Source organism: Leptodactylus fuscus, unplaced genomic scaffold, assembly GCF_031893055.1.
Source record: "Leptodactylus fuscus isolate aLepFus1 unplaced genomic scaffold, aLepFus1.hap2 HAP2_SCAFFOLD_230, whole genome shotgun sequence".
Taxonomy (NCBI): Eukaryota; Metazoa; Chordata; class Amphibia; order Anura; family Leptodactylidae; genus Leptodactylus; species Leptodactylus fuscus.
Genome location: NW_027440253.1, coordinates 84,962 through 112,484, shown reverse-complemented (window position 1 = coordinate 112,484; position 27,523 = coordinate 84,962). Strand labels below are relative to the sequence as shown.

The window sequence follows — 27,523 nt, the reverse complement described above, 5'->3', positions numbered from 1 at the left end:
ATGTATGGTGTACTGTCTGTGTGTGTATGGTGTACTGTCTGTGTGTGTATGTTGCAGTGCCTGTATGTATGGTGTACTGTCTGTGTGTGTATGGTGTACTGTCTGTGTGTATGGTGCGCAGCCCTGTGCTCCTTCATGTATTTGTGCAGTTTCCTTGTGTACTTACCTCTCCTCGTTACCTCTGCAGCCTGATGACGGGCGGCTCCATCCACTTCTCGCAGACCGCGCTCCGCTCTCCGGACGCCCCATCACATAGTTCACCACCTTGGGGTTGTACTTACACAGAGCCTGGTCCTTGTCTCTGTCACAGAAAGACAAAAGGTCACCACCGGAACCAGAGACAAAACAAACGTGTCAGGTGTGCGATATTATATGTGCAGATATCAGGGCTCATTATATATGTATCTCCTATAGGACAGGACATATTATATGTAGGTGTATCCCCTATAGGACAGGACATATTATATGTAGGTGTATCCCCTATAGGACAGGACATATTATATGTAGGTGTATCCCCTATAGGACAGGAGATAGTATATGTAGGTGTATCCCCTATAGGACAGGACATATTATATGTAGGTGTATCCCCTATAGGACAGGACATATTATATGTAGGTGTATCTCCTATAGGACAGGACATATTATATGTAGGTGTATCCCCTATAGGACAGGACATATTATATGTAGGTGTATCACCTATAGGACAGGACATATTATATGTAGACGTATCCCCTATAGGACAGGACATATTATACGTAGGTGTATCCCCTATAGGACAGGACATATTATATGTAGGTGTATCCCCTATAGGACAGGACATATTATACGTAGGTGTATCCCCTATAGGACAGGACATATTATATGTAGACGTATCCCCTATAGGACAGGACATATTATATGTAGACGTATCCCCTATAGGACAGGACATATTATATGTAGGTGTATCCCCTATAGGACAGGACATATTATATGTAGGTGTATCCCCTATAGGACAGGACATATTATATGTAGGTGTATCACCTATAGGACAGGACATATTATATGTAGACGTATCCCCTATAGGACAGGAGATAGTATATGTAGGTGTATCCCCTATAGGACAGGACATATATGTAGGTGTATCCCTATAGGACAGGACATATTATATGTAGGTGTATCCCCTATAGGACAGGACATATTATATGTAGGTGTATCCCCTATAGGACAGGACATATTATATGTAGACGTATCCCCTATAGGACAGGACATATTATATGTAGGTGTATCCCCTATAGGACAGGACATATTATATGTAGACGTATCCCCTATAGGACAGGACATATTATACGTAGGTGTATCCCCTATAGGACAGGACATATTATATGTAGGTGTATCACCTATAGGACAGGACATATTATATGTAGACGTATCCCCTATAGGACAGGACATATTATACGTAGGTGTATCCCCTATAGGACAGGACATATTATACGTAGGTGTATCCCTTTAGGAAAGGAGATATTATACGTAGGTGTATCCCCTATAGGACAGGAGATATTATATGTAGGTGTATCCCCTATAGGACAGGAGATATTATATGTAGACGTATCCCCTATAGGACAGGACATATTATATGTAGGTGTATCCCTATAGGACAGGACATATTATATGTAGGTGTATCCCCTATAGGACAGGACATATTATATGTAGGTGTATCCCCTATAGGACAGGACATATTATATGTAGGTGTATCCCCTATAGGACAGGACATATTATATGTAGGTGTATCCCCTATAGGAAAGGACATATTATATGTAGACGTATCCCCTATAGGACAGGACATATTATATGTAGGTGTATCCCCTATAGGACAGGACATATTATATGTAGGTGTATCCCCTATAGGAAAGGAGATATTATATGTAGGTGTATCCCCTATAGGACAGGAGATATTATATGTAGACGTATCACCTATAGGACAGGACATATTATACGTAGGTGTATCCCCTATAGGACAGGACATATTATATGTAGGTGTATCCCCTATAGGACAGGACATATTATATGTAGAAGTAAACATCCAGCACGCATCTCCTTAGTTTAAATAAAACTTAGCTTTTATTTATCCATATTCAAAAATTGGAAAGCATTCAATTTTAGATATAAAAAACGCTCAGTGTGGCCAGCATGGAGGGAAAGCGGGCAGCGTCCGGCTGACGCGTTTCGGAGCCTCTAGGTCAGCTCCTTACTCATAGCCAAATTTTTGACAAGGATATATTATATGTAGACGTATCACCTATAGGACAGGACATATTATATGTAGGTGTAAGAAAGCCTAGTCCGGAGGGTGCTGTCGCGAGGCGGACGCCACATCTGAATCAGCTGTGGAATCCGCCTGAAGGAAGGACAGCTCGCTTCTTTTTTTCCATGAGCAGGAACAAACCGAATAAAGAGGGCTGGCGGTCTCCATAGACCTCCATTGTGAGGGGGCGGATGGTCAGGTGGATCCGGCATCAGAATCCACCCCCTCTCGCCCCATGTGAACGAGCCCTTATAGTGCTAATATGACTTCCCAAAGTCTTCCTCCCCTCGTACGACACGTCTGGGTTTCTTTCCTTGAGACGGCGAGCTCAGTTCTTTGCAGAAGGTGAAGATTCAGAGGACTTGGTGCGCGACTCTGGGGCAGAGACAATGTGCGCCTTGTTTTGAGGATCCTCCGGGTCTGATTCCTAAGTATTTGATAAAGTCTTGTTAGTTGGGAGAAGTCTCGTCGTCTCGTCGTTGTCACACAGGGTTAATCCTCTTTCCTCCGAGTTTGTGAGACGAGCACAGGCCGATGTTTCTGCGGGAGACTCCTTAGTGAGGTTTCTTCCCTGGGCCTCGCCATCTTGCTGTCGCTTTTCCAGTCTTTATATGCAGAGTTATTTTTGGAGGTTTGCAGTGGCCGTTTGTGTATTAGGTTTCGATCTGTGCCCAGACTTTGGCGGTTTCGCTCTCCCACTAGGTTTTGGGTTGCAGTGTCACATTGTGTGTGACTGACACTGTAGCCATTGTTGACGGCGCCATCTTGGACAGCGTTTGAGGGTGTAGTTGCGGCTGTATGCCGCTCTTCTCCCACTTTCCTTGGAGGTCAGATGTCAGTTTGGTGCCTCGTAGCCGTATTCGGGCTTATGTCCTTCTATAGGTGCATCTTCTATATGACAGGCGAGATTAGTGATTTGCACGCACAGAATCAAATCCACCTGGATCACTGACCAGTAAAGAGGATAAGGAGATGAGACTGGTCCGGGCGCCGCTGATCAATTACACATAAGACACTACAGATCATCTCACTGCTCTAATGTTATTATCTGCCGCCTCCTCGGCAGCCATTGTCCACTATAGAATAATGTGGAATAAATAAGCCGAGACGCACGAAACACTGGTGGAGCGGAAGCAGATGAAACAGTATACAGACAAAGAAAACTTGTATCCATTCCCATATCAGGAGTCATCCATCAGGGTCTACACCAGAGGGAAAGCATCACATGGCCACGCGTTCCGGAGCCTCAGACTTGCTCCTTCCTCCGGACATACTACACAGAGTCTACCATCTTCCTTAATTCATTCCTCCCCCCCCTCCCCTTGTAGAATCATTTATACTGACCCCTCTATTCTAGAACATACACCAATCTCTTACTGCTTTACCTTCCAGTCTGTACTTGATCAGTTCATGTCTACATGGAGAGAGACGGATCCTAGGAGAACATTCACGGTGACATATTATATAATCCTAGTCCTATAGACAGATCTTACGTATTATAGAGAGGAAAATCATCAGAAATCCCAATATGAAGTCATCGTCACATCAGCAAAGAAAGTGACTTTATTCCTCTACACTGTGTGATGAAGAGTCCGCACAGCCGGCTGACAGTGACTTACAAGTTGGTGGCGCCCTCTACGGGTAATGCTGGATACAATATGGTGTCGCCCCCCTTAGCCTTGATGACGGCTTCCACTCTTGCAGGCAGACGTTCCATCAGGTGCTGGAAGGTTTCTTGGGGAATGGCGGCCCATTCTTCACGGAGTGCTGCACTGAGGAGAGGGATCCATGTAGGTCGCTGAGGCCCGGCACCAAGTCGGGGTTACAAAACATCCCAAAGGTGTTCTATAGGATTCAGGACTGTGTGTGGGCCCGTCCATTCCAGAGATGTTATTGTGGTGTAACCCCTCCGCCACAGGCCGCGCAGTATGAACAGGCGCTCCATCGTGGTGTAGGACGCAATCGCCATCCATGTCGGCCTGTGCTGTGATAGTGCCACGCAAAACAACAAGGGGTGCAAGCCCCCTCCATCAGAAACACCACCACACCAGAACACCACTGCCGTATGTTTTTGGGGGTGTCTGGATACATATTCTTTGTGTAACTTATAAGATTAGACCTCTCCTACCGGGTATTACAATAGAGCGCCCCTTTAAGTCATAGTAATAGTCATGTGGGGGGAGGGGAGACCGCCCCCTGTCATGTGACTATAGGTCACATATATATACTATAGGTCCCGTCATCATCCCCCGTCATCATTCCCCGTCATCATCCCCCGTCATCATTCCCCGTCACCATTCCCCGTCACCATTCTCCGTCACCATTCCCCGTCATCATTCTCATCATCATCCCCCGTCATCATCCCCCGTCATCATTCCCCCGTCATCATTCTCGTCATCATTCCCCGTCATCATCCCCCGTCATCATTCTCGTCATCATTCCCCGTCATCATCCCCCGTCATCATCCCCCGTCATCATCCCCCGTCATCATTCTCGTCATCATCCCCTGTCATCATTCTCGTCATCATCCCCTGTCATCATCCCCCGTCATCATTCTCTGTCACCATTCCCCGTCATCATCCCCTGTCATCATCCCCCGTCATCATTCTCGTCATCATCCCCTGTCATCATCCCCCGTCACCATTCTCTGTCACCATTCCCCGTCATCATCCCCTGTCATCATTCTCGTCATCATCCCCCGTCATCATTCCCCGTCATCATCCCCTGTCATCATCCCCCGTCATCATCCCCTGTCATCATCCCCCGTCATCATCCCCCGTCATCATTCCCCGTCATCATCCCCCGTCATCATCCCCCGTCACCATTCCCCGTCATCAGACACGTCCCTAAAAACTCCTTTCCTTGTATGTAGTTCTCTCCATACATCCTACATAATATTATCTGTAAGGATCCCGGGATATTCCGAGTGATGATAGACTTCTATTCTCATATATGTGCGCTAAATCTGAACGCCCCTCCAAAGTCCTCGGAAACCTTGCGTTAATTGTACAATCCAAGATAAGATAAGATAAGATAAAATAATCCTGTACTAGTCCCACAGTGGGGAAGGCTTCGCTCTTCGGAATTCTCTTCCTTCCGTTTTGGTACCTGCTCGGTGGCATAAAAGGTTCAGGCTTTTGTATCCCCGTTATGTTATGATGCGACACATTGGCGCCATTTTCTGTAGTCTTTGTACCGCCCGATCTATGAGCAGATATTCGGAGTCTTTACGCTGTGTATAGAGTAACCAGCGTACAATAATCTGCGACTCGTGCGCTCCACCACATACACAATGTGCGCGCTAGTGCAATATATTCATTTCATATAAGTTTTTTGAGTCTGTATCTGACAAAGTTGTCGTTTTTTACATATTGGCGCACGTTGCAGCGTTTTGCTCCGCAGCCGTAACATCATACAAACTAGGGGATAATCAGTCCCCAATTGTACCGCCTCTTCTGGCCGCCATTCGGGAGTATTCTTGTAGTGACAGAACCCGCCTCAGTATTGGGAGATTCCGATAAGATCTCTCTGATTTGTAGACGGATTACCGTAGGACGCGGCGAATACGACTGATTCATGAAACTCATTTCTATCTCCGTTAGTGACTCCACTACATCATCCGCTCACACCGCCATCTTGGATAGCTGCTAGTGTCTAATCTCTAAAGTTTCTTTCTTTTGTGTCTCGTATATTACAAGGGAGGAACAAGTTCTCCGTGTTGGCGTCATCTCTGCGACAGGGATGGATTTTCGTGTCTGTTCTGGGTGATGGCTATTCGCAAATATAACTCTCTTACCCGCTGCACTTTTTCTACATCTACTGGTTTGAATTGCACCAGACTCTACCCTTCCCTCCAAAAACGCCATCCGATTGGCGTGGTGGGAGGAGCCCCATAATACTGGAATTAAGATAAGACACAGACCGCACCGATCCTCACCAGGTGATAAGAAGAACATCATCTCCGTCTCTTCTAGATCAGAAAAGATTTTCACTAAATGCGTTCCTTACAGAAAGAATCTTCCCCTCCCCCCACCACGTGAGACGGCGGGAAGGGCGTCCCCATAGCGGTCGCCTTTACCTGCAAATACTAAAAATGACGAGTCAATAAGTAATATGTGACTTCCAAAACATTCACTCAAAACATCCGAAAAGTGCCTGTATCTTGCCAGATGTAATGACCGTGCTTGCGCTGCCACTGCATGTGGTATACGCGAATACGACGCCTGTCTGTCACATGACAGAAACGAGAAATCATCTCGCCATTCTCTACCACATTCAATAACATCTTCATATACCCGGGGATTCGGCAACCAGTGGCAGTAAAAGCCGATCGATCCAAGACCGCAGACTTACATACACCTGCCACGATTGGACGGAGAGGAATGGGAGGGATTTACTTCTGTGTCTTAGGAGGATGGAAAATGGCCGTGAGTGGAAACGCCGCCATTAAAGGTTTCGCCTGTGGCGATGGAAATACGCCCAAGTCTACCCCCTTTTGTTAAGGGTTTGCAGGGAAGCTTCAGTGGGATTTTTCTCTAATTTCCTAGAGGTGGTTTCATCACATGATCTCTCCGGGCAGCGCTCGCTATAATCCCAATCATTCAGAAGTTTCATCCCCAGCAGTTTTCCATATGATACTTTTTCTTTCCTTACATTCATTAATGCCGCGGGTTCGTTTCTCGATAGCTTACTTGTGGATTTGATTACGTTCTCCTTTAGGGTCCTGAGCTCTGATTCCACAGCCTGAGACCCCAAGAGATGAAATGACGGGGATATATCCAATAACATCTCTGGAATGGACGGGCCCACACACAGTCCTGAATCCTATAGAACACCTTTGGGATGTTTTGTAACCCCGACTTGGTGCCAGGCCTCAGCGACCTACATGGATCCCTCTCCTCAGTGCAGCACTCCGTGAAGAATGGGCGGCCATTCCCCAAGAAACCTTCCAGCACCTGATGGAACGTCTGCCTGCAAGAGTGGAAGCCGTCATCAAGGCTAAGGGGGGGCGACACCATATTGTATCCAGCATTACCCGTAGAGGGCGCCATCAACCTGTAAGTCACTGTCAGCCGGCTGTGCGGACTCTTCATCACACAGTGTAGAGGAATAAAGTCACTTTCTTTGCTGATGTGATGATGACTTCATATTGGGATTTCTGATGATTTTCCTCTCTATAATACGTAAGATCTGTCTATAGGACTAGGATTATATAATATGTCACCGTGAATGTTCTCCTAGGATCCATCTCTCTCCATGTAGACATGAACTGATCAAGTACAGACGGGAAGGTAAAGCAGTAAGAGATTGGTGTATGTTCTGTAATAGAGGGGTCAGTATAAATGATTCTACAAGGGGAGGGGGGGAGGAATGAATTAAGGAAGATGGTAGACTCTGTGTAGTATGTCCGGAGGAAGGAGCAAGTCTGAGGCTCCGGAACGCGTGGCCATGTGATGCTTTCCCTCTGGTGTAGACCCTGATGGATGACTCCTGATATGGGAATCCAAGAAAAGTGACATTTTATTTCTCACCACTCGACTGATGCTGGATACAAGTTTTCTTCATCTGTATATTGTCCACTATACTGTGTGCAAGGCGGAGGACGGCTGTAACCCAGGTGCAAGGCGGAGGACGGCTGTAACCCAGGTGCAAGGCGGAGGACGGCTGTAACCCGTGTGCAAGGCGGAGGACGGCTGTAACCCGTGTGCAAGGCGGAGGACGGCTGTAACCCGTGTGCAAGGCGGAGGACGGCTGTAACCCGTGTGCAAGGCGGAGGACGGCTGTAACCCAGGTGCAAGGCGGAGGACGGCTGTAACCCAGGTGCAAGGCGGAGGACGGCTGTAACCCAGGTGCAAGGCGGAGGACGGCTGTAACCCAGGTGCAAGGCGGAGGACGGCTGTAACCCAGGTGCAAGGAGCAGGACGGCTGTAACCCAGGTGCAAGGCAGAGGACGGCTGTAACCCAGGTGCAAGGCGGAGGACGGCTGTAACCCAGGTGCAAGGCGGAGGACGGCTGTAACCCAGGTGCAAGGCGGAGGACGGCTGTAACCCGTGTGCAAGGCGGAGGACGGCTGTAACCCAGGTGCAAGGCGGAGGACGGCTGTAACCCAGGTGCAAGGCGGAGGACGGCTGTAACCCAGGTGCAAGGCGGAGGACGGCTGTAACCCGTGTGCAAGGTGCAGGACGGCTGTAACCCAGGTGCAAGGCGGAGGACGGCTGTAACCCAGGTGCAAGGCGGAGGACGGCTGTAACCCAGGTGCAAGGCGGAGGACGGCTGTAACCCAGGTGCAAGGCGGAGGACGGCTGTAACCCACGTGCAGGGTGGAGGACGGCTGTAACCCAGGTGCAAGGTGGAGGACGGCTGTAACCCGGGTACAAGGCGGCGGACGGCTGTAACCCGGGTACAAGGTGGAGGACGGCTGTAACCCGGGTACAAGGTGGAGGACGGCTGTAACCCAGGTGCAAGGCGGAGGACGGCTGTAACCCGGGTACAAGGTGGAGGCCGGCTGTAATGTGCAGGATTTCTATAATGCATAAACATGTGATGTGCCTGTAAGGTGAAGAATAAAGAGGGCACAGGAACTCCACTCTCTATTCTTCAGTGAGATCACAACTGTCTGGGGGGGGGTCCTCTACATTTCTGGGAGGGGGAATACATCTCTTGGGGGAGGGGGGGTCCTCTACATTTCTGGAATGATACAGATACAAGATACAGAAACCTTTGTTGGCACAACTGAATATACATTTGGCATTGCCAATGCAAAGAGTGGTTGGGGTGTGGGAGGGGGGTGGGTGGTTTGGAGGTACAGTAGTCTTTGGGGTCTCTTTGTTCTTGTTTGGGACATGTGGGTACGGGCGGGTGATAATGGGGTGTCACATCGGCAGGGGGGCTCACTGGAGTCCTATTGTTTGTGCTGCTGGGTTTATTGCTTTACAGCCGCAGATTGGCCTTGTGGCCATGACATGGAGGCCACAGCTGTGAACCCCCTGACCTGCGGGTAGAGCAGTCATTTTGGTAAGGCGGGCGGTGACAATGGGATACACCATAAAAGTGTGTGGAGGAATGACGCCATCAGACAGCTGTAAAGTCAGGCACAAAGGGGTGGGCGATAACCCCCTGCAGTGTCCCTGTCTGGATGGGGGGGCACTGTCTGTAGGGGTGACGTGCAGTGTCCTGGTCTGGATGGGGGGCACTGTCTGTAGGGGTGACGTGCAGTGTCCCTGTCTGGATGGGGGGGGGGCACTGTCTGTAGGGGTGACGTGCAGTGGGGGGGCACTGTGTGTAGGGGTGACGTGCAGTGTCCCGGTCTGGATTGGGGGGCGCTGTCTGTAGGGGTGACGTGCAGTGGGGGGGCGCTGTGTGTAGGGGTGACGTGCAGTGTCCCGGTCTGGATGGGGGGGCACTGTCTGTAGGGGTGACGTGCAGTGTCCCGGTCTGGATGGGGGGGGCACTGTCTGTAGGGGTGACGTGCAGTGTCCCTGTCTGGATGGGGGGCGCTGTCTGTAGGGGTGACGTGCAGTGTCCCGGTCTGGATGGGGGGGGGGGCTGTCTGTAGTGGAGACGTGCAGTGTCCCGGTCTGGATGGGGAAGGGCTGTCTGTAGTGGAGACGTGCAGGGTCCCGGTCTGGATGGGGGGGCGCTGTCTGTAGTGGAGACGTGCAGGGTCCCTGTCTGGATGGGGGGGGGCTGTCTGTAGGGGTGACGTGCAGTGTCCCGGTCTGGATTGGGGGGCGCTGTCTGTAGGGGTGACGTGCAGTGTCCCGGTCTGGATGGGGGGGCACTGTGTGTAGGGGTGACGTGCAGTGTCCCGGTCTGGATTGGGGGGCGCTGTCTGTAGGGGTGACGTGCAGTGGGGGGGCGCTGTGTGTAGGGGTGACGTGCAGTGTCCCGGTCTGGATTGGGGGGCGCTGTCTGTAGGGGTGACGTGCAGTGGGGGGGCGCTGTCTGTAGGGGTGACGTGCAGTGTCCCGGTCTGGATGGGGGGCGCTGTCTGTAGGGGTGACGTGCAGTGTCCCTGTCTGGATGGGGGGCGCTGTCTGTAGGGGTGACGTGCAGTGTCCCGGTCTGGATGGGGGGGGCGCTGTCTGTAGGGGTGACGTGCAGTGTCCCGGTCTGGATGGGGGGCGCTGTCTGTAGGGGTGACGTGCAGTGTCCCGGTCTGGATGGGGGGGCGCTGTCTGTAGGGGTGACGTGCAGTGTCCCGGTCTGGATGGGGGGGCGCTGTCTGTAGGGGTGACGTGCAGTGTCCCGGTCTGGATGGGGGGGCGCTGTCTGTAGGGGTGACGTGCAGTGTCCCGGTCTGGATGGGGGGGCGCTGTCTGTAGGGGTGACGTGCAGTGTCCCGGTCTGGATGGGGGGGCGCTGTCTGTAGGGGTGACGTACAGTGTCCCGGTCTGGATGGGGGGGGCACTGTCTGTAGGGGTGACGTGCAGGGTCCCTGTCTGGATGGGGGGGGCGCTGTCTGTAGGGGTGACGTGAAGTGGGGGGGCGCTGTGTGTAGGGGTGACGTGCAGTGGGGGGGCGCTGTCTGTAGGGGTGACGTGAAGTGGGGGGGCGCTGTCTGTAGGGGTGACGTGAAGTGGGGGGGCGCTGTGTGTAGGGGTGACGTGAAGTGGGGGGGCGCTGTGTGTAGGGGTGACGTGCAGTGGGGGGGCGCTGTCTCTAGGGGTGACGTGCAGGGTCCCTGTCTGGATGGGGGGGGCGCTGTCTGTAGGGGTGACGTGCAGTGTCCCTGTCTGGATGGGGGGCGCTGTCTGTAGGGGTGACGTGCAGTGTCCCGGTCTGGATGGGGGGGCAGTGTCTGTAGGGGTGACGTGCAGTGTCCCGGTCTGGATGGGGGGGCACTGTCTGTAGGGGTGACGTGCAGTGTCCCTGTCTGGATGGGGGGGCGCTGTCTGTAGGGGTGACGTGCAGTGTCCCTGTCTGGATGGGGGGCTGTCTGTAGGGGTGACGTGCAGTGTCCCTGTCTGGATGGGGGGCTGTCTGTAGGGGTGACGTGCAGTGTCCCTGTCTGGATGGGGGGCGCTGTCTGTAGGGGTGACGTGCAGGGTCCCTGTCTGGATGGGGGGGGGCTGTCTGTAGGGGTGACGTGCAGTGGGGGGGCACTGTGTGTAGGGGTGACGTGCAGTGTCCCGGTCTGGATTGGGGGGCGCTGTCTGTAGGGGTGACGTGCAGTGGGGGGGCGCTGTGTGTAGGGGTGACGTGCAGTGTCCCGGTCTGGATGGGGGGGGCACTGTCTGTAGGGGTGACGTGCAGTGTCCCTGTCTGGATGGGGGGGGCGCTGTCTGTAGGGGTGACGTGCAGTGTCCCGGTCTGGATGGGGGGCACTGTCTGTAGGGGTGACGTGCAGTGTCCCGGTCTGGATGGGGGGCAGTGTCTGTAGGGGTAACGTGCAGTGTCCCGGTCTGGATGGGGGGCGCTGTCTGTAGGGGTGACGTGCAGTGTCCCGGTCTGGATGGGGGGCGCTGTCTGTAGGGGTGACGTGCAGTGTCCCTGTCTGGATGGGGGGCGCTGTCTGTAGGGGTGACGTGCAGTGTCCCTGTCTGGATGGGGGGCGCTGTCTGTAGGGGTGACGTGCAGTGTCCCGGTCTGGATGGGGGGGCGCTGTCTGTAGGGGTGACGTGCAGTGTCCTGGTCTGGATGGGGGGCAATGTCTGTAGGGGTGACGTGCAGTGTCCCTGTCTGGATGGGGGGGGGCACTGTCTGTAGGGGTGACGTGCAGTGTCCCGGTCTGGATGGGGGGGCGCTGTCTGCAGTGGAGACGTGCAGGGTCCCTGTCTGGATGGGGGGGGGCTGTCTGTAGGGGTGACGTGCAGTGGGGGGGCGCTGTGTGTAGGGGTGACGTGCAGTGTCCCGGTCTGGATGGGGGGCAGTGTCTGTAGGGGTGACGTGCAGTGTCCCTGTCTGGATGGGGGGGCACTGTCTGTAGGGGTGACGTGCAGTGTCCCGGTCTGGATGGGGGGCACTGTCTGTAGGGGTGACGTGCAGTGTCCCTGTCTGGATGGGGGGGCAGTGTCTGTAGGGGTGACGTGCAGTGTCCCGGTCTGGATGGGGGGCACTGTCTGTAGGGGTGACGTGCAGTGTCCCTGTCTGGATGGGGGGCGCTGTCTGTAGGGGTGACGTGCAGTGTCCCTGTCTGGATGGGGGGGCGCTGTCTGTAGGGGTGACGTGCAGTGTCCCGGTCTGGATGGGGGGGCGCTGTCTGTAGGGGTGACGTGCAGTGTCCCTGTCTGGATGGGGGGGCACTGTCTGTAGGGGTGACGTGCAGTGTCCCTGTCTGGATGGGGGGGGCACTGTCTGTAGGGGTGACGTGCAGTGTCTCGGTCTGGATGGGGGGGCGCTGTCCGTAGGGGTGACGTGCAGTGTCCCGGTCTGGATGGGGGGGGGCTGTCTGTAGTGGAGACGTGCAGTGTCCCGGTCTGGATGGGGGGGGGCTGTCTGTAGTGGAGACGTGCAGTGTCCCGGTCTGGATGGGGGGGCGCTGTCTGCAGTGGAGACGTGCAGGGTCCCTGTCTGGATGGGGGGGGGCTGTCTGTAGGGGTGACGTGCAGTGGGGGGGCACTGTGTGTAGGGGTGACGTGCAGTGTCCCGGTCTGGATTGGGGGGCGCTGTCTGTAGGGGTGACGTGCAGTGGGGGGGCGCTGTGTGTAGGGGTGACGTGCAGTGTCCCGGTCTGGATTGGGGGGCGCTGTCTGTAGGGGTGACGTGCAGTGTCCCTGTCTGGATGGGGGGGCGCTGTCTGTAGGGGTGACGTGCAGTGTCCCTGTCTGGATGGGGGGCGCTGTCTGTAGGGGTGACGTGCAGTGTCCCTGTCTGGATGGGGGGCGCTGTCTGTAGGGGTGACGTGCAGTGTCCCGGTCTGGATGGGGGGGGCGCTGTCTGTAGGGGTGACGTGCAGTGTCCCTGTCTGGATGGGGGGCACTGTCTGTAGGGGTGACGTGCAGTGTCCCGGTCTGGATGGGGGGGCGCTGTCTGTAGGGGTGACGTGCAGTGTCCCGGTCTGGATGGGGGGGCACTGTCTGTAGGGGTGACGTGCAGTGTCCCTGTCTGGATGGGGGGGCGCTGTCTGTAGGGGTGACGTGCAGTGTCCCGGTCTGGATGGGGGGCTGTCTGTAGGGGTGACGTGCAGTGTCCCGGTCTGGATGGGGGGGCGCTGTCTGTAGGGGTGACGTGCAGTGTCCTGGTCTGGATGGGGGGCACTGTCTGTAGGGGTGACGTGCAGTGTCCCTGTCTGGATGGGGGGGGGCACTGTCTGTAGGGGTGACGTGCAGTGTCCCGGTCTGGATGGGGGGCGCTGTCTGTAGTGGAGACGTGCAGGGTCCCTGTCTGGATGGGGGGGGGCTGTCTGTAGGGGTGACGTGCAGTGGGGGGGCACTGTGTGTAGGGGTGACGTGCAGTGTCCCGGTCTGGATTGGGGGGCGCTGTCTGTAGGGGTGACGTGCAGTGGGGGGGCGCTGTGTGTAGGGGTGACGTGCAGTGTCCCGGTCTGGATGGGGGGGGCACTGTCTGTAGGGGTGACGTGCAGTGTCCCTGTCTGGATGGGGGGGGCACTGTCTGTAGGGGTGACGTGCAGTGTCCCTGTCTGGATGGGGGGGGCACTGTCTGTAGGGGTGACGTGCAGTGTCCCGGTCTGGATGGGGGGCGCTGTCTGTAGGGGTGACGTGCAGTGTCTCGGTCTGGATGGGGGGGCGCTGTCCGTAGGGGTGACGTGCAGTGTCCCGGTCTGGATGGGGGGGGGCTGTCTGTAGTGGAGACGTGCAGTGTCCCGGTCTGGATGGGGGGGGGCTGTCTGTAGTGGAGACGTGCAGAGTCCCGGTCTGGATGGGGGGGCGCTGTCTGTAGTGGAGACGTGCAGGGTCCCTGTCTGGATGGGGGGGGGCTGTCTGTAGGGGTGACGTGCAGTGGGGGGGCACTGTGTGTAGGGGTGACGTGCAGTGTCCCGGTCTGGATTGGGGGGCGCTGTCTGTAGGGGTGACGTGCAGTGGGGGGGCGCTGTGTGTAGGGGTGACGTGCAGTGTCCCGGTCTGGATTGGGGGGCGCTGTCTGTAGGGGTGACGTGCAGTGTCCCGGTCTGGATGGGGGGCGCTGTGTGTAGGGGTGACGTGCAGTGTCCCGGTCTGGATGGGGGGGGCACTGTCTGTAGGGGTGACGTGCAGTGTCCCTGTCTGGATGGGGGGCGCTGTCTGTAGGGGTGACGTGCAGTGTCCCGGTCTGGATGGGGGGGCGCTGTGTGTAGGGGTGACGTGCAGTGTCTCGGTCTGGATGGGGGGGCGCTGTCCGTAGGGGTGACGTGCAGTGTCCCGGTCTGGATGGGGGGGGGCTGTCTGTAGTGGAGACGTGCAGTGTCCCGGTCTGGATGGGGGGGCGCTGTCTGCAGTGGAGACGTGCAGGGTCCCTGTCTGGATGGGGGGGGGCTGTCTGTAGGGGTGACGTGCAGTGGGGGGGCACTGTGTGTAGGGGTGACGTGCAGTGTCCCGGTCTGGATTGGGGGGCGCTGTCTGTAGGGGTGACGTGCAGTGGGGGGGCGCTGTGTGTAGGGGTGACGTGCAGTGTCCCGGTCTGGATTGGGGGGCGCTGTCTGTAGGGGTGACGTGCAGTGTCCCTGTCTGGATGGGGGGGCGCTGTCTGTAGGGGTGACGTGCAGTGTCCCTGTCTGGATGGGGGGCGCTGTCTGTAGGGGTGACGTGCAGTGTCCCTGTCTGGATGGGGGGCGCTGTCTGTAGGGGTGACGTGCAGTGTCCCGGTCTGGATGGGGGGGCGCTGTCTGTAGGGGTGACGTGCAGTGTCCCGGTCTGGATGGGGGGGCGCTGTCTGTAGGGGTGACGTGCAGTGTCCCGGTCTGGATGGGGGGGCACTGTCTGTAGGGGTGACGTGCAGTGTCCCTGTCTGGATGGGGGGGCGCTGTCTGTAGGGGTGACGTGCAGTGTCCCGGTCTGGATGGGGGGGCGCTGTCTGTAGGGGTGACGTGCAGTGTCCTGGTCTGGATGGGGGGCACTGTCTGTAGGGGTGACGTGCAGTGTCCCTGTCTGGATGGGGGGGGGCACTGTCTGTAGGGGTGACGTGCAGTGTCCCGGTCTGGATGGGGGGGGCACTGTCTGTAGGGGTGACGTGCAGTGTCCCTGTCTGGATGGGGGGCGCTGTCTGTAGGGGTGACGTGCAGTGTCTCGGTCTGGATGGGGGGGCGCTGTCCGTAGGGGTGACGTGCAGTGTCCCGGTCTGGATGGGGGGGGGCTGTCTGTAGTGGAGACGTGCAGTGTCCCGGTCTGGATGGGGGGGGGCTGTCTGTAGTGGAGACGTGCAGGGTCCCGGTCTGGATGGGGGGGCGCTGTCTGTAGTGGAGACGTGCAGGGTCCCTGTCTGGATGGGGGGGGGCTGTCTGTAGGGGTGACGTGCAGTGGGGGGGCACTGTGTGTAGGGGTGACGTGCAGTGTCCCGGTCTGGATTGGGGGGCGCTGTCTGTAGGGGTGACGTGCAGTGGGGGGGCGCTGTGTGTAGGGGTGACGTGCAGTGTCCCGGTCTGGATTGGGGGGCGCTGTCTGTAGGGGTGACGTGCAGTGTCCCGGTCTGGATGGGGGGGGCACTGTCTGTAGGGGTGACGTGCAGTGTCCCTGTCTGGATGGGGGGCGCTGTCTGTAGGGGTGACGTGCAGTGTCCCGGTCTGGATGGGGGGGCGCTGTGTGTAGGGGTGACGTGCAGTGTCTCGGTCTGGATGGGGGGGGCGCTGTCCGTAGGGGTGACGTGCAGTGTCCCGGTCTGGATGGGGGGGGGCTGTCTGTAGTGGAGACGTGCAGTGTCCCGGTCTGGATGGGGGGGCGCTGTCTGCAGTGGAGACGTGCAGGGTCCCTGTCTGGATGGGGGGGGGCTGTCTGTAGGGGTGACGTGCAGTGGGGGGGCACTGTGTGTAGGGGTGACGTGCAGTGTCCCGGTCTGGATTGGGGGGCGCTGTCTGTAGGGGTGACGTGCAGTGGGGGGGCGCTGTGTGTAGGGGTGACGTGCAGTGTCCCGGTCTGGATTGGGGGGCGCTGTCTGTAGGGGTGACGTGCAGTGTCCCTGTCTGGATGGGGGGGCGCTGTCTGTAGGGGTGACGTGCAGTGTCCCTGTCTGGATGGGGGGCGCTGTCTGTAGGGGTGACGTGCAGTGTCCCTGTCTGGATGGGGGGCGCTGTCTGTAGGGGTGACGTGCAGTGTCCAGGTCTGGATGGGGGGGCACTGTCTGTAGGGGTGACGTGCAGTGTCCCTGTCTGGATGGGGGGGCGCTGTCTGTAGGGGTGACGTGCAGTGTCCCGGTCTGGATGGGGGGCTGTCTGTAGGGGTGACGTGCAGTGTCCCGGTCTGGATGGGGGGGCGCTGTCTGTAGGGGTGACGTGCAGTGTCCTGGTCTGGATGGGGGGCACTGTCTGTAGGGGTGACGTGCAGTGTCCCTGTCTGGATGGGGGGGGGCACTGTCTGTAGGGGTGACGTGCAGTGTCCCGGTCTGGATGGGGGGCGCTGTCTGTAGTGGAGACGTGCAGGGTCCCTGTCTGGATGGGGGGGGGCTGTCTGTAGGGGTGACGTGCAGTGGGGGGGCACTGTGTGTAGGGGTGACGTGCAGTGTCCCGGTCTGGATTGGGGGGCGCTGTCTGTAGGGGTGACGTGCAGTGGGGGGACGCTGTGTGTAGGGGTGACGTGCAGTGTCCCGGTCTGGTTGGGGGGGGCACTGTCTGTAGGGGTGACGTGCAGTGTCCCTGTCTGGATGGGGGGGCGCTGTCCGTAGGGGTGACGTGCAGTGTCCCTGTCTGGATGGGGGGCGCTGTCTGTAGGGGTGACGTGCAGTGTCCCTGTCTGGATGGGGGGGCGCTGTCCGTAGGGGTGACGTGCAGTGTCCCTGTCTGGATGGGGGGCGCTGTCTGTAGGGGTGACGTGCAGTGTCCCGGTCTGGATGGGGGGGGGGCGCTGTCTGTAGGGGTGACGTGCAGTGTCCCGGTCTGGATGGGGGGCGCTGTCTGTAGGGGTGACGTGCAGTGTCCCGGTCTGGATGGGGGGGCGCTGTCTGTAGGGGTGACGTGCAGTGTCCCGGTCTGGATGGGGGGGCGCTGTCTGTAGGGGTGACGTGCAGTGTCCCCGTCTGGATGGGGGGCGCTGTCTGTAGGGGTGACGTGCAGTGTCCCGGTCTGGATGGGGGGGGCACTGTCTGTAGGGGTGACGTGCAGTGTCCCTGTCTGGATGGGGGGGCACTGTCTGTAGGGGTGACGTGCAGGGTCCCTGTCTGGATGGGGGGGGCGCTGTCTGTAGGGGTGACGTGCAGGGTCCCTGTCTGGATGGGGGGGGCGCTGTCTGTAGGGGTGACGTGCAGTGTCCCTGTCTGGATGGGGGGGCACTGTCTGTAGGGGTGACGTGCAGTGTCCCTGTCTGGATGGGGGGCGCTGTCTGTAGGGGTGACGTGCAGTGTCCCGGTCTGGATGGGGGGGCGCTGTGTGTAGGGGTGACGTGCAGTGTCTCGGTCTGGATGGGGGGGCGCTGTCCGTAGGGGTGACGTGCAGTGTCCCGGTCTGGATGGGGGGGGGCTGTCTGTAGTGGAGACGTGCAGTGTCCCGGTCTGGATGGGGGGGGGCTGTCTGTAGTGGAGACGTGCAGTGTCCCGGTCTGGATGGGGGGGCGCTGTCTGCAGTGGAGACGTGCAGGGTCCCTGTCTGGATGGGGGGGGGCTGTCTGTAGGGGTGACGTGCAGTGGGGGGGCACTGTGTGTAGGGGTGACGTGCAGTGTCCCGGTCTAGATTGGGGGGCGCTGTCTGTAGGGGTGACGTGCAGTGGGGGGGCGCTGTGTGTAGGGGTGACGTGCAGTGTCCCGGTCTGGATTGGGGGGCGCTGTCTGTAGGGGTGACGTGCAGTGTCCCTGTCTGGATGGGGGGGCGCTGTCTGTAGGGGTGACGTGCAGTGTCCCTGTCTGGATGGGGGGCGCTGTCTGTAGGGGTGACGTGCAGTGTCCCTGTCTGGATGGGGGGCGCTGTCTGTAGGGGTGACGTGCAGTGTCCCGGTCTGGATGGGGGGGCGCTGTCTGTAGGGGTGACGTGCAGTGTCCCGGTCTGGATGGGGGGGCACTGTCTGTAGGGGTGACGTGCAGTGTCCCTGTCTGGATGGGGGGGCGCTGTCTGTAGGGGTGACGTGCAGTGTCCCGGTCTGGATGGGGGGCTGTCTGTAGGGGTGACGTGCAGTGTCCCGGTCTGGATGGGGGGGCGCTGTCTGTAGGGGTGACGTGCAGTGTCCTGGTCTGGATGGGGGGCACTGTCTGTAGGGGTGACGTGCAGTGTCCCTGTCTGGATGGGGGGGGGCACTGTCTGTAGGGGTGACGTGCAGTGTCCCGGTCTGGATGGGGGGCGCTGTCTGTAGTGGAGACGTGCAGGGTCCCTGTCTGGATGGGGGGGGGCTGTCTGTAGAGGTGACGTGCAGTGGGGGGGCACTGTGTGTAGGGGTGACGTGCAGTGTCCCGGTCTGGATTGGGGGGCGCTGTCTGTAGGGGTGACGTGCAGTGGGGGGGCGCTGTGTGTAGGGGTGACGTGCAGTGTCCCGGTCTGGATGGGGGGGGCACTGTCTGTAGGGGTGACGTGCAGTGTCCCTGTCTGGATGGGGGGGGGCACTGTCTGTAGGGGTGACGTGCAGTGTCCCGGTCTGGATGGGGGGCGCTGTCTGTAGGGGTGACGTGCAGTGTCCCGGTCTGGATGGGGGGCGCTGTCTGTAGGGGTGACGTGCAGTGTCTCGGTCTGGATGGGGGGGCGCTGTCCGTAGGGGTGACGTGCAGTGTCCCTGTCTGGATGGGGGGGCGCTGTCTGTAGGGGTGACGTGCAGTGTCCCTGTCTGGATGGGGGGGCGCTGTCCGTAGGGGTGACGTGCAGTGTCCCTGTCTGGATGGGGGGCGCTGTCTGTAGGGGTGACGTGCAGTGTCCCGGTCTGGATGGGGGGGGGCGCTGTGTGTAGGGGTGACGTGCAGTGTCCCGGTCTGGATGGGGGGGCGCTGTCTGTAGGGGTGACGTGCAGTGTCCCGGTCTGGATGGGGGGCGCTGTCTGTAGGGGTGACGTGCAGTGTCCCGGTCTGGATGGGGGGGGCACTGTCTGTAGGGGTGACGTGCAGTGTCCCTGTCTGGATGGGGGGGCACTGTCTGTAGGGGTGACGTGCAGTGTCCCTGTCTGGATGGGGGGGCACTGTCTGTAGGGGTGACGTGCAGGGTCCCTGTCTGGATGGGGGGGGCGCTGTCTGTAGGGGTGACGTGCAGTGTCCCGGTCTGGATGGGGGGGCGCTGTCTGTAGGGGTGACGTGCAGTGTCCCTGTCTGGATGGGGGGGCACTGTCTGTAGGGGTGACGTGCAGTGTCCCTGTCTGGATGGGGGGGCACTGTCTGTAGGGGTGACGTGCAGTGTCCCGGTCTGGATGGGGGGGGGCACTGTCTGTAGGGGTGACGTGCAGTGGGGGGGCGCTGTGTGTAGGGGTGACGTGCAGTGGGGGGGCGCTGTCTGTAGGGGTGACGTGCAGGGTCCCTGTCTGGATAGGGGGGGCGCTGTCTGTAGGGGTGACGTGCAGTGTCCCTGTCTGGATGGGGGGCACTGTCTGTAGGGGTGACGTGCAGTGGGGGGGCGCTGTGTGTAGGGGTGACGTGCAGTGGGGGGGCGCTGTGTGTAGGGGTGACGTGCAGTGGGGGGCGCTGTGTGTAGGGGTGACGTGCAGTGGGGGGCGCTGTGTGTAGGGGTGACGTGCAGTGGGGGGGCGCTGTGTGTAGGGGTGACGTGCAGTGGGGGGGCGCTGTCTGTAGGGGTGACGTGCAGTGGGGGGCGCTGTCTGTAGGGGTGACGTGCAGTGGGGGGCGCTGTGTGTAGGGGTGACGTGCAGTGGGGGGCGCTGTGTGTAGGGGTGACGTGCAGTGGGGGGCGCTGTGTGTAGGGGTGACGTGCAGTGGGGGGCGCTGTGTGTAGGGGTGACGTGCAGTGGGGGGCGCTGTCTGTAGGGTTGACGTGCAGTGGGGGGCGCTGTCTGTAGGGGTGACGTGCAGTGGGGGGCGCTGTGTGTAGGGGTGACGTGCAGTGGGGGGCGCTGTGTGTAGGGGTGACGTGCAGTGGGGGGCGCTGTCTGTAGGGGTGACGTGCAGTGGGGGGCGCTGTGTGTAGGGGTGACGTGCAGTGGGGGGCGCTGTGTGTAGGGGTGACGTGCAGTGGGGGGCGCTGTGTGTAGGGGTGACGTGCAGTGGGGGGCGCTGTGTGTAGGGGTGACGTGCAGTGGGGGGGCGCTGTGTGTAGGGGTGACGTGCAGTGGGGGGGCGCTGTGTGTAGGGGTGACGTGCAGTGGGGGGCGCTGTGTGTAGGGGTGACGTGCAGTGGGGGGCGCTGTCTGTAGGGGTGACGTGCAGTGGGGGGGCGCTGTGTGTAGGGGTGACGTGCAGTGGGGGGGCGCTGTGTGTAGGGGTGACGTGCAGTGGGGGGCGCTGTCTGTAGGGGTGACGTGCAGTGGGGGGGCGCTGTGTGTAGGGGTGACGTGCAGTGGGGGGCGCTGTGTGTAGGGGTGACGTGTAGTTGGGGGCGCTGTGTGTAGGGGTGACGTGCAGTGGGGGGCGCTGTCTGTAGGGGTGACGTGCAGTGGGGGGGCGCTGTGTGTAGGGGTGACGTGCAGTGGGGGGCGCTGTGTGTAGGGGTGACGTGCAGTGGGGGGCGCTGTGTGTAGGGGTGACGTGCAGTGGGGGGCGCTGTCTGTAGGGGTGACGTGCAGTGGGGGGGCGCTGTGTGTAGGGGTGACGTGCAGTGGGGGGGCGCTGTGTGTAGGGGTGACGTGCAGTGGGGGGCGCTGTGTGTAGGGGTGACGTGCAGTGGGGGGCGCTGTGTGTAGGGGTGACGTGCAGTGGGGGGCGCTGTGTGTAGGGGTGACGTGCAGTGGGGGGGTGCTGTGTGTAGGGGTGACGTGCAGTGGGGGGGCGCTGTGTGTAGGGGTGACGTGCAGTGGGGGGGCGCTGTGTGTAGGGGTGACGTGCAGTGGGGGGCGCTGTCTGTAGGGGTGACGTGCAGTGGGGGGCGCTGTGTGTAGGGGTGACGTGCAGTGGGGGGGCGCTGTGTGTAGGGGTGACGTGCAGTGGGGGGCGCTGTCTGTAGGGGTGACGTGCAGTGGGGGGGCGCTGTGTGTAGGGGTGACGTGCAGTGGGGGGCGCTGTGTGTAGGGGTGACGTGCAGTGGGGGGGCGCTGTGTGTAGGGGTGACGTGCAGTGGGGGGCGCTGTGTGTAGGGGTGATGTGCAGTGGGGGGGCGCTGCGTGTAGGGGTGACGTGCAGTGGGGGGCGCTGTGTGTAGGGATGACGTGCAGTGGGGGGGCGCTGTGTGTAGGGGTGACGTGCAGTGGGGGGGCGCTGTGTGTAGGGGTGACGTGCAGTGGGGGGGCGCTGTGTGTAGGGGTGACGTGCAGTGGGGGGCGCTGTGTGTAGGGGTGACGTGCAGTGGGGGGCGCTGTGTGTAGGGGTGACGTGCAGTGGGGGGCGCTGTGTGTAGGGGTGACGTGCAGTGGGGGGGCGCTGTGTGTAGGGGTGACGTGCAGTGGGGGGCGCTGTGTGTAGAGGTGACGTGCAGTGGGGGGCGCTGTCTGTAGGGGTGACGTGCAGTGGGGGGCGCTGTCTGTAGGGGTGACGTGCAGTGGGGGGGCGCTGTGTGTAGGGGTGACGTGCAGTGGGGGGCGCTGTGTGTAGGGGTGATGTGCAGTGGGGGGGCGCTGTGTGTAGGGGTGACGTGCAGTGGGGGGCGCTGTCTGTAGGGGTGACGTGCAGTGGGGGGCGCTGTGTGTAGGGATGACGTGCAGTGGGGGGCGCTGTGTGTAGGGATGACGTGCAGTGGGGGGGCGCTGTGTGTAGGGGTGACGTGCAGTGGGGGGGCGCTGTGTGTAGGGGTGACGTGCAGTGGGGGGCGCTGTCTGTAGGGGTGACGTGCAGTGGGGGGGCGCTGTGTGTAGGGGTGACGTGCAGTGGGGGGCGCTGTGTGTAGGGGTGACGTGCAGTGGGGGGGCGCTGTGTGTAGGGGTGACGTGCAGTGGGGGGCGCTGTGTGTAGGGGTGACGTGCAGTGGGGGGCGCTGTGTGTAGGGGTGACGTGCAGTGGGGGGGCGCTGTGTGTAGGGGTGACGTGCAGTGGGGGGGCGCTGTGTGTAGGGGTGACGTTCCTCCAGCCTCGGCCCCATTGTTAGCAGTTACTCATGTCATGGACTATTGTACAGGCGAGGGAGGCCGCGAGGATTCCCCCCTGAGGGGTCGGGTTGTTCGGGAGACGGAGCGGCCTGCAATGTCAGATGACGCCGCGCCGAGCAGATTGTAAATCTTGTAGAGGAAGGCAGAGCGCAGGATAGCAAGTCAGTCCAGTGTGACCCCAAAATTCATCAAAAATTGGGGGACCCTTCACTGTTCCCGGTAGTAATGGTAAAGAAGGCCTAAGATGGGGGATCAGCGGCCTCTGTAGTCTATGGGAGGAGGCGATGCCAAAATCCAGGGACTCCCAAGAAGAGGGGAAGAGGAGAAGGTTCCGCAGTCACTGAGATTCGGGGGTCGCCATGTTTAACAAACCAGAACATATGGGAGACACACTGACCGTCATGTGACCTTGTAGGGAATTTGGGGTAAGTGGGCTTAGTCTCTGCTCCCCCCACTAGCCATGTATAATACAGGGGACACCCCCATACTCACCGTCCCCGGTGCTGAGCCCTCACACTGAGCAGCAGCAGCCGGATCTCCTGGGTCACCAGATCCTTTATGGCCGGGGGGTCGGAGAGGACGGAGCCGCTGCGGGACGGGGGTCTCGGGATGGAGCGGAGGTCTCGCCACAAATCCAGGAGAACCTCAATCTAGAAGGAGGGAGAAGGTCACAATATATAGGACGACCCAGGAGAGGGTATACAGGGTCAGCCGGACAGTATATACCAGCAGAGAGTATACAGCCGGACAGTATATACCAGCAGAGAGTATACAGCCGGACACTATATACCAGCAGAGAGTGTATACAGCCGGACACTATATACCAGCAGAGAGTATACAGCCAGACAGTATATACCAGCAGAGAGTGTATACAGCCAGACACTATATACCAGCAGAGAGTGTACAGCCAGACACTATATACCAGCAGAGAGTATACAGCCGGACACTATATACCAGCAGAGAGTATACAGCCAGACACTATATACCAGCAGAGAGTGTACAGCCAGACACTATATACCAGCAGAGAGTGTACAGCCAGACACTATATACCAGCAGAGAGTATACAGCCGGACACTATATACCAGCAGAGAGTATACAGCCAGACACTATATACCAGCAGAGAGTATACAGCCAGACAGTATATACCAGCAGAGAGTATACAGCCAGACACTATATACCAGCAGAGAGTGTACAGCCAGACACTATATACCAGCAGAGAGTATACAGCCAGACACTATATACCAGCAGAGAGTGTATACAGCCAGACAGTATATACCAGCAGAGAGTATACAGCCGGACAGTATATACCAGCAGAGAGTATACAGCCAGACACTATATACCAGCAGAGAGTATACAGCCAGACACTATATACCAGCAGAGAGTATACAGCCGGACACTATATACCAGCAGAGAGTGTACAGCCAGACACTATATACCAGCAGAGAGTATACAGCCAGACAGTATATACCAGCAGAGAGTATACAGCCAGACACTATATACCAGCAGAGAGTGTACAGCCAGACACTATATACCAGCAGAGAGTATACAGCCAGACACTATATACCAGCAGAGAGTATACAGCCAGACACTATATACCAGCAGAGTGTATACAGCCAGACACTATATACCAGCAGAGAGTGTACAGCCAGACAGTATATACCAGCAGAGAGTGTACAGCCAGACACTATATACCAGCAGAGAGTGTACAGCCAGACACTATATACCAGCAGAGAGTATACAGCCAGACACTATATACCAGCAGAGAGTATACAGCCAGACACTATATACCAGCAGAGAGTATACAGCCAGACACTATATACCAGCAGAGAGTATACAGCCAGACACTATATACCAGCAGAGAGTGTACAGCCAGACACTATATACCAGCAGAGAGTATACAGCCAGACACTATATACCGGCAGAGAGTGTACAGCCAGACACTATATACCGGCAGAGAGTATACAGCCAGACAGTATATACCAGCAGAGAGTATACAGCCAGACACTATATACCAGCAGAGAGTGTACAGCCAGACACTATATACCAGCAGAGAGTGTATACAGCCGGACACTATATACCAGCAGAGAGTATACAGCCAGACACTATATACCAGCAGAGAGTGTACAGCCAGACACTATATACCAGCAGAGAGTGTACAGCCAGACACTATATACCAGCAGAGAGTATACAGCCGGACACTATATACCAGCAGAGAGTATACAGCCAGACACTATATACCAGCAGAGAGTATACAGCCAGACAGTATATACCAGCAGAGAGTATACAGCCAGACACTATATACCAGCAGAGAGTATACAGCCAGACACTATATACCAGCAGAGAGTATACAGCCAGACACTATATACCAGCAGAGAGTATACAGCCAGACACTATATACCAGCAGAGAGTATACAGCCAGACACTATATACCAGCAGAGTGTATACAGCCAGACACTATATACCAGCAGAGTGTATACAGCCAGACACTATATACCAGCAGAGAGTATACAGCCAGACACTATATACCAGCAGAGAGTATACAGCCAGACACTATATACCAGCAGAGAGTGTACAGCCAGACACTATATACCAGCAGAGAGTGTATACAGCCAGACACTATATACCAGCAGAGTGTATACAGCCAGACACTATATACCAGCAGAGAGTATACAGCCGGACAGTATATACCAGCAGAGAGTGTATACAGCCGGACACTATATACCAGCAGAGAGTATACAGCCAGACACTATATACCAGCAGAGAGTATACAGCCGGACACTATATACCAGCAGAGAGTATACAGCCAGACACTATATACCAGCAGAGAGTGTACAGCCAGACACTATATACCAGCAGAGAGTGTACAGCCAGACACTATATACCAGCAGAGAGTATACAGCCAGACACTATATACCAGCAGAGAGTATACAGCCAGACACTATATACCAGCAGAGAGTATACAGCCGGACACTATATACCAGCAGAGAGTATACAGCCAGACACTATATACCAGCAGAGAGTATACAGCCAGACACTATATACCGGCAGTAGCAGAGTATACAGCCAGACACTATATACCGGCAGTAGCAGAGTATACAGAGGCTTCCCCCGTACGTCTCGGTCTCGGGTTTCAGGCCAATTCTTGGAAAACTCAGAAAATTATTCCAAGAAAATAAATGAATCTTAAAGCAAATTTCTGAAAACTACAAACCTTAACCCTTACTTGTCTGTGAGCAGGGGAGGCTGGCAGAGCTCAGTAATCCCCCACAGCAGCACAGAGGAATAGGTAGTGCTGTATACGACAGCGTTCTATAGATTGTCAGGGTGTGGGGATTCCCTATGGACTATGGCGGAGCCCTCACCTCTGTGTGTAAGTCCAGGCTCAGCTCCACCGCCGCGTCTCCCAGGATCCTCCGGATCTCCGGCCGCTCACTCCGCGGTACCAGATCCTCCACCAGGCGCCAGAGAGAAGGAGGCGGCTCCAACAGATCCCCATGACCGCGGGTCACCGGCAGCATGGCGGCCTCCACCCCTACATCAGTATACAGCGGGGGACAGTCACAACAACGTCGTGTCACCGGGACAGGGCCCCGGACACTGCATATGTGTATAAGGCATTATATATCACAGCTACAGGGGCCCTCCTCACCTTCTCCCGGGGCCCCTCCCCTCTCCTTCTCCCGGGGCCCCTCTCCTCTCCCTCTCCCGGGGCCCCTCTCCTCTCCTCACCTTCTCCCGGGGCCCCTCCCCTCTCCCTCTCCCGGGGGCCCCTCTCCTCTCCTCACCTTCTCCCGGGGCCCCTCCCCTCTCCTTCTCCCGGGGCCCCGCCCCTCTCCCAGGGCCCCTCTCCTCTCCTTCTCCCGGGGCCCCTCTCCTCTCCCCTCCTTCTCCCGGGGCCCCTCTCCTCTCCCTCTCCCGGGGCCCCTCTCCTCTCCCTCTCCCGGGGCCCCTCTCCTCTCCTCTCTCCCGGGGCCCCTCTCCTCTCCTTCTCCCGGAGCCCCTCTCCTCTCCTTCTCCCGGGTCTCCTCTCCTTCTCCCGGGGCCCCTCCCCTCTCCTCTCCTTCTCCCGGGGCCCCTCCCCTCTCCCGGGGCCCCTCTCCTCTCCTTCTCCCGGGGCCCCTCCCCTCTCCTCTCCCGGGGGCCCCTCTCCTCTCCTTCTCCCGGGGCCCCTCCCCTCTCCTCTCCTTCTCCCGGGGCCCCTCCCCTCTCCTCTCCCGGGGGCCCCTCTCCTCTCCTCTCCTCTCCCTCTCCCGGGGCCCCTCTCCTCTCCTCTCCTTCTCCCGGGGCCCCTCTCCTCTCCCTCTCCCGGGGCCCCTCTCCTCTCCTTCTCCCGGGGCCCCTCTCCTCTCCTCTCCCTCTCCCGGGGCCCCTCTCCTCTCCTCTCCTTCTCCCGGGGCCCCTCTCCTCTCCCTCTCCCGGGGCCCCTCTCCTCTCCCTCTCCCGGGGCCCCTCTCCTCTCCTCCCGGGGCCCCTCTCCTCTCCTTCTCCCGGGGCCCCTCTCCTCTCCTTCTCCCGGGGCCCCTCTCCTCTCCTTCTCCCGGAGCCCCTCTCCTCTCCTCTCCTTCTCCCGGGGCCCCTCTCCTCTCCTTCTCCCGGAGCCCCTCTCCTCTCCCTCTCCCGGGGCCCCTCTCCTCTCCTCTCCCTCTCCCGGGGCCCCTCTCCTCTCCTCACCTTCTCCCGGGGCCCCTCTCCTCTCCTCTCCCTCTCCCGGGGCCCCTCTCCTCTCCTCTCCCTCTCCCGGGGCCCCTCTCTCCCCGCCCCCCTCCTCTCTTCACCTTCTCTCGCTTCGCTGCTTCCGGTTTCAGTTTCCACACAGACTAAACCAAAACCAAACAGTAACTATGGCTACACAGCCACGCCCACACACCAACTCAACCACACCCACAGACACGCCCCTACACAGAGACCAGAGCGCGCAGTACAACTTCTCATGTGTATAGTCAGCGCACAGTACAACTTCTCATGTGTATAGTCAGCGCACAGTACAACTCCTCATGTGTATAGTCAGAGCACAGTACAACTTCTCATGTGTATAGTCAGCGCGCAGTACAACTTCTCATGTGTA

The 27,523-nt window shown here is 58.3% G+C and overlaps 1 protein-coding gene across 3 annotated transcripts in view; it reads right to left on the bottom strand.

Annotated features, from left to right (window-relative positions):
• Window positions 1-27,260, bottom strand: part of LOC142187391 (coiled-coil domain-containing protein 24-like) — a 45,464-nt gene extending 18,204 nt beyond the window's left edge. For 2 of the 3 annotated variants that reach the window (XM_075261596.1, XM_075261597.1), the window contains exons 1-3: window positions 25,821-26,166; window positions 22,951-23,108; window positions 167-301 (exon numbers count right to left, since the gene is read on the bottom strand). In XM_075261596.1, the coding sequence (XP_075117697.1) occupies window positions 167-301; window positions 22,951-23,108; window positions 25,821-25,976 (449 nt within the window). In that variant the 5' untranslated portion in view covers window positions 25,977-26,166. Of the gene's footprint in view, window positions 1-166; window positions 302-22,950; window positions 23,109-25,820; window positions 26,167-27,233 lie in introns of those variants that run through there. The other variant, XM_075261595.1, reaches the window with a different exon arrangement.
• Window positions 27,261-27,523: the final 263 nt, after the last annotated feature.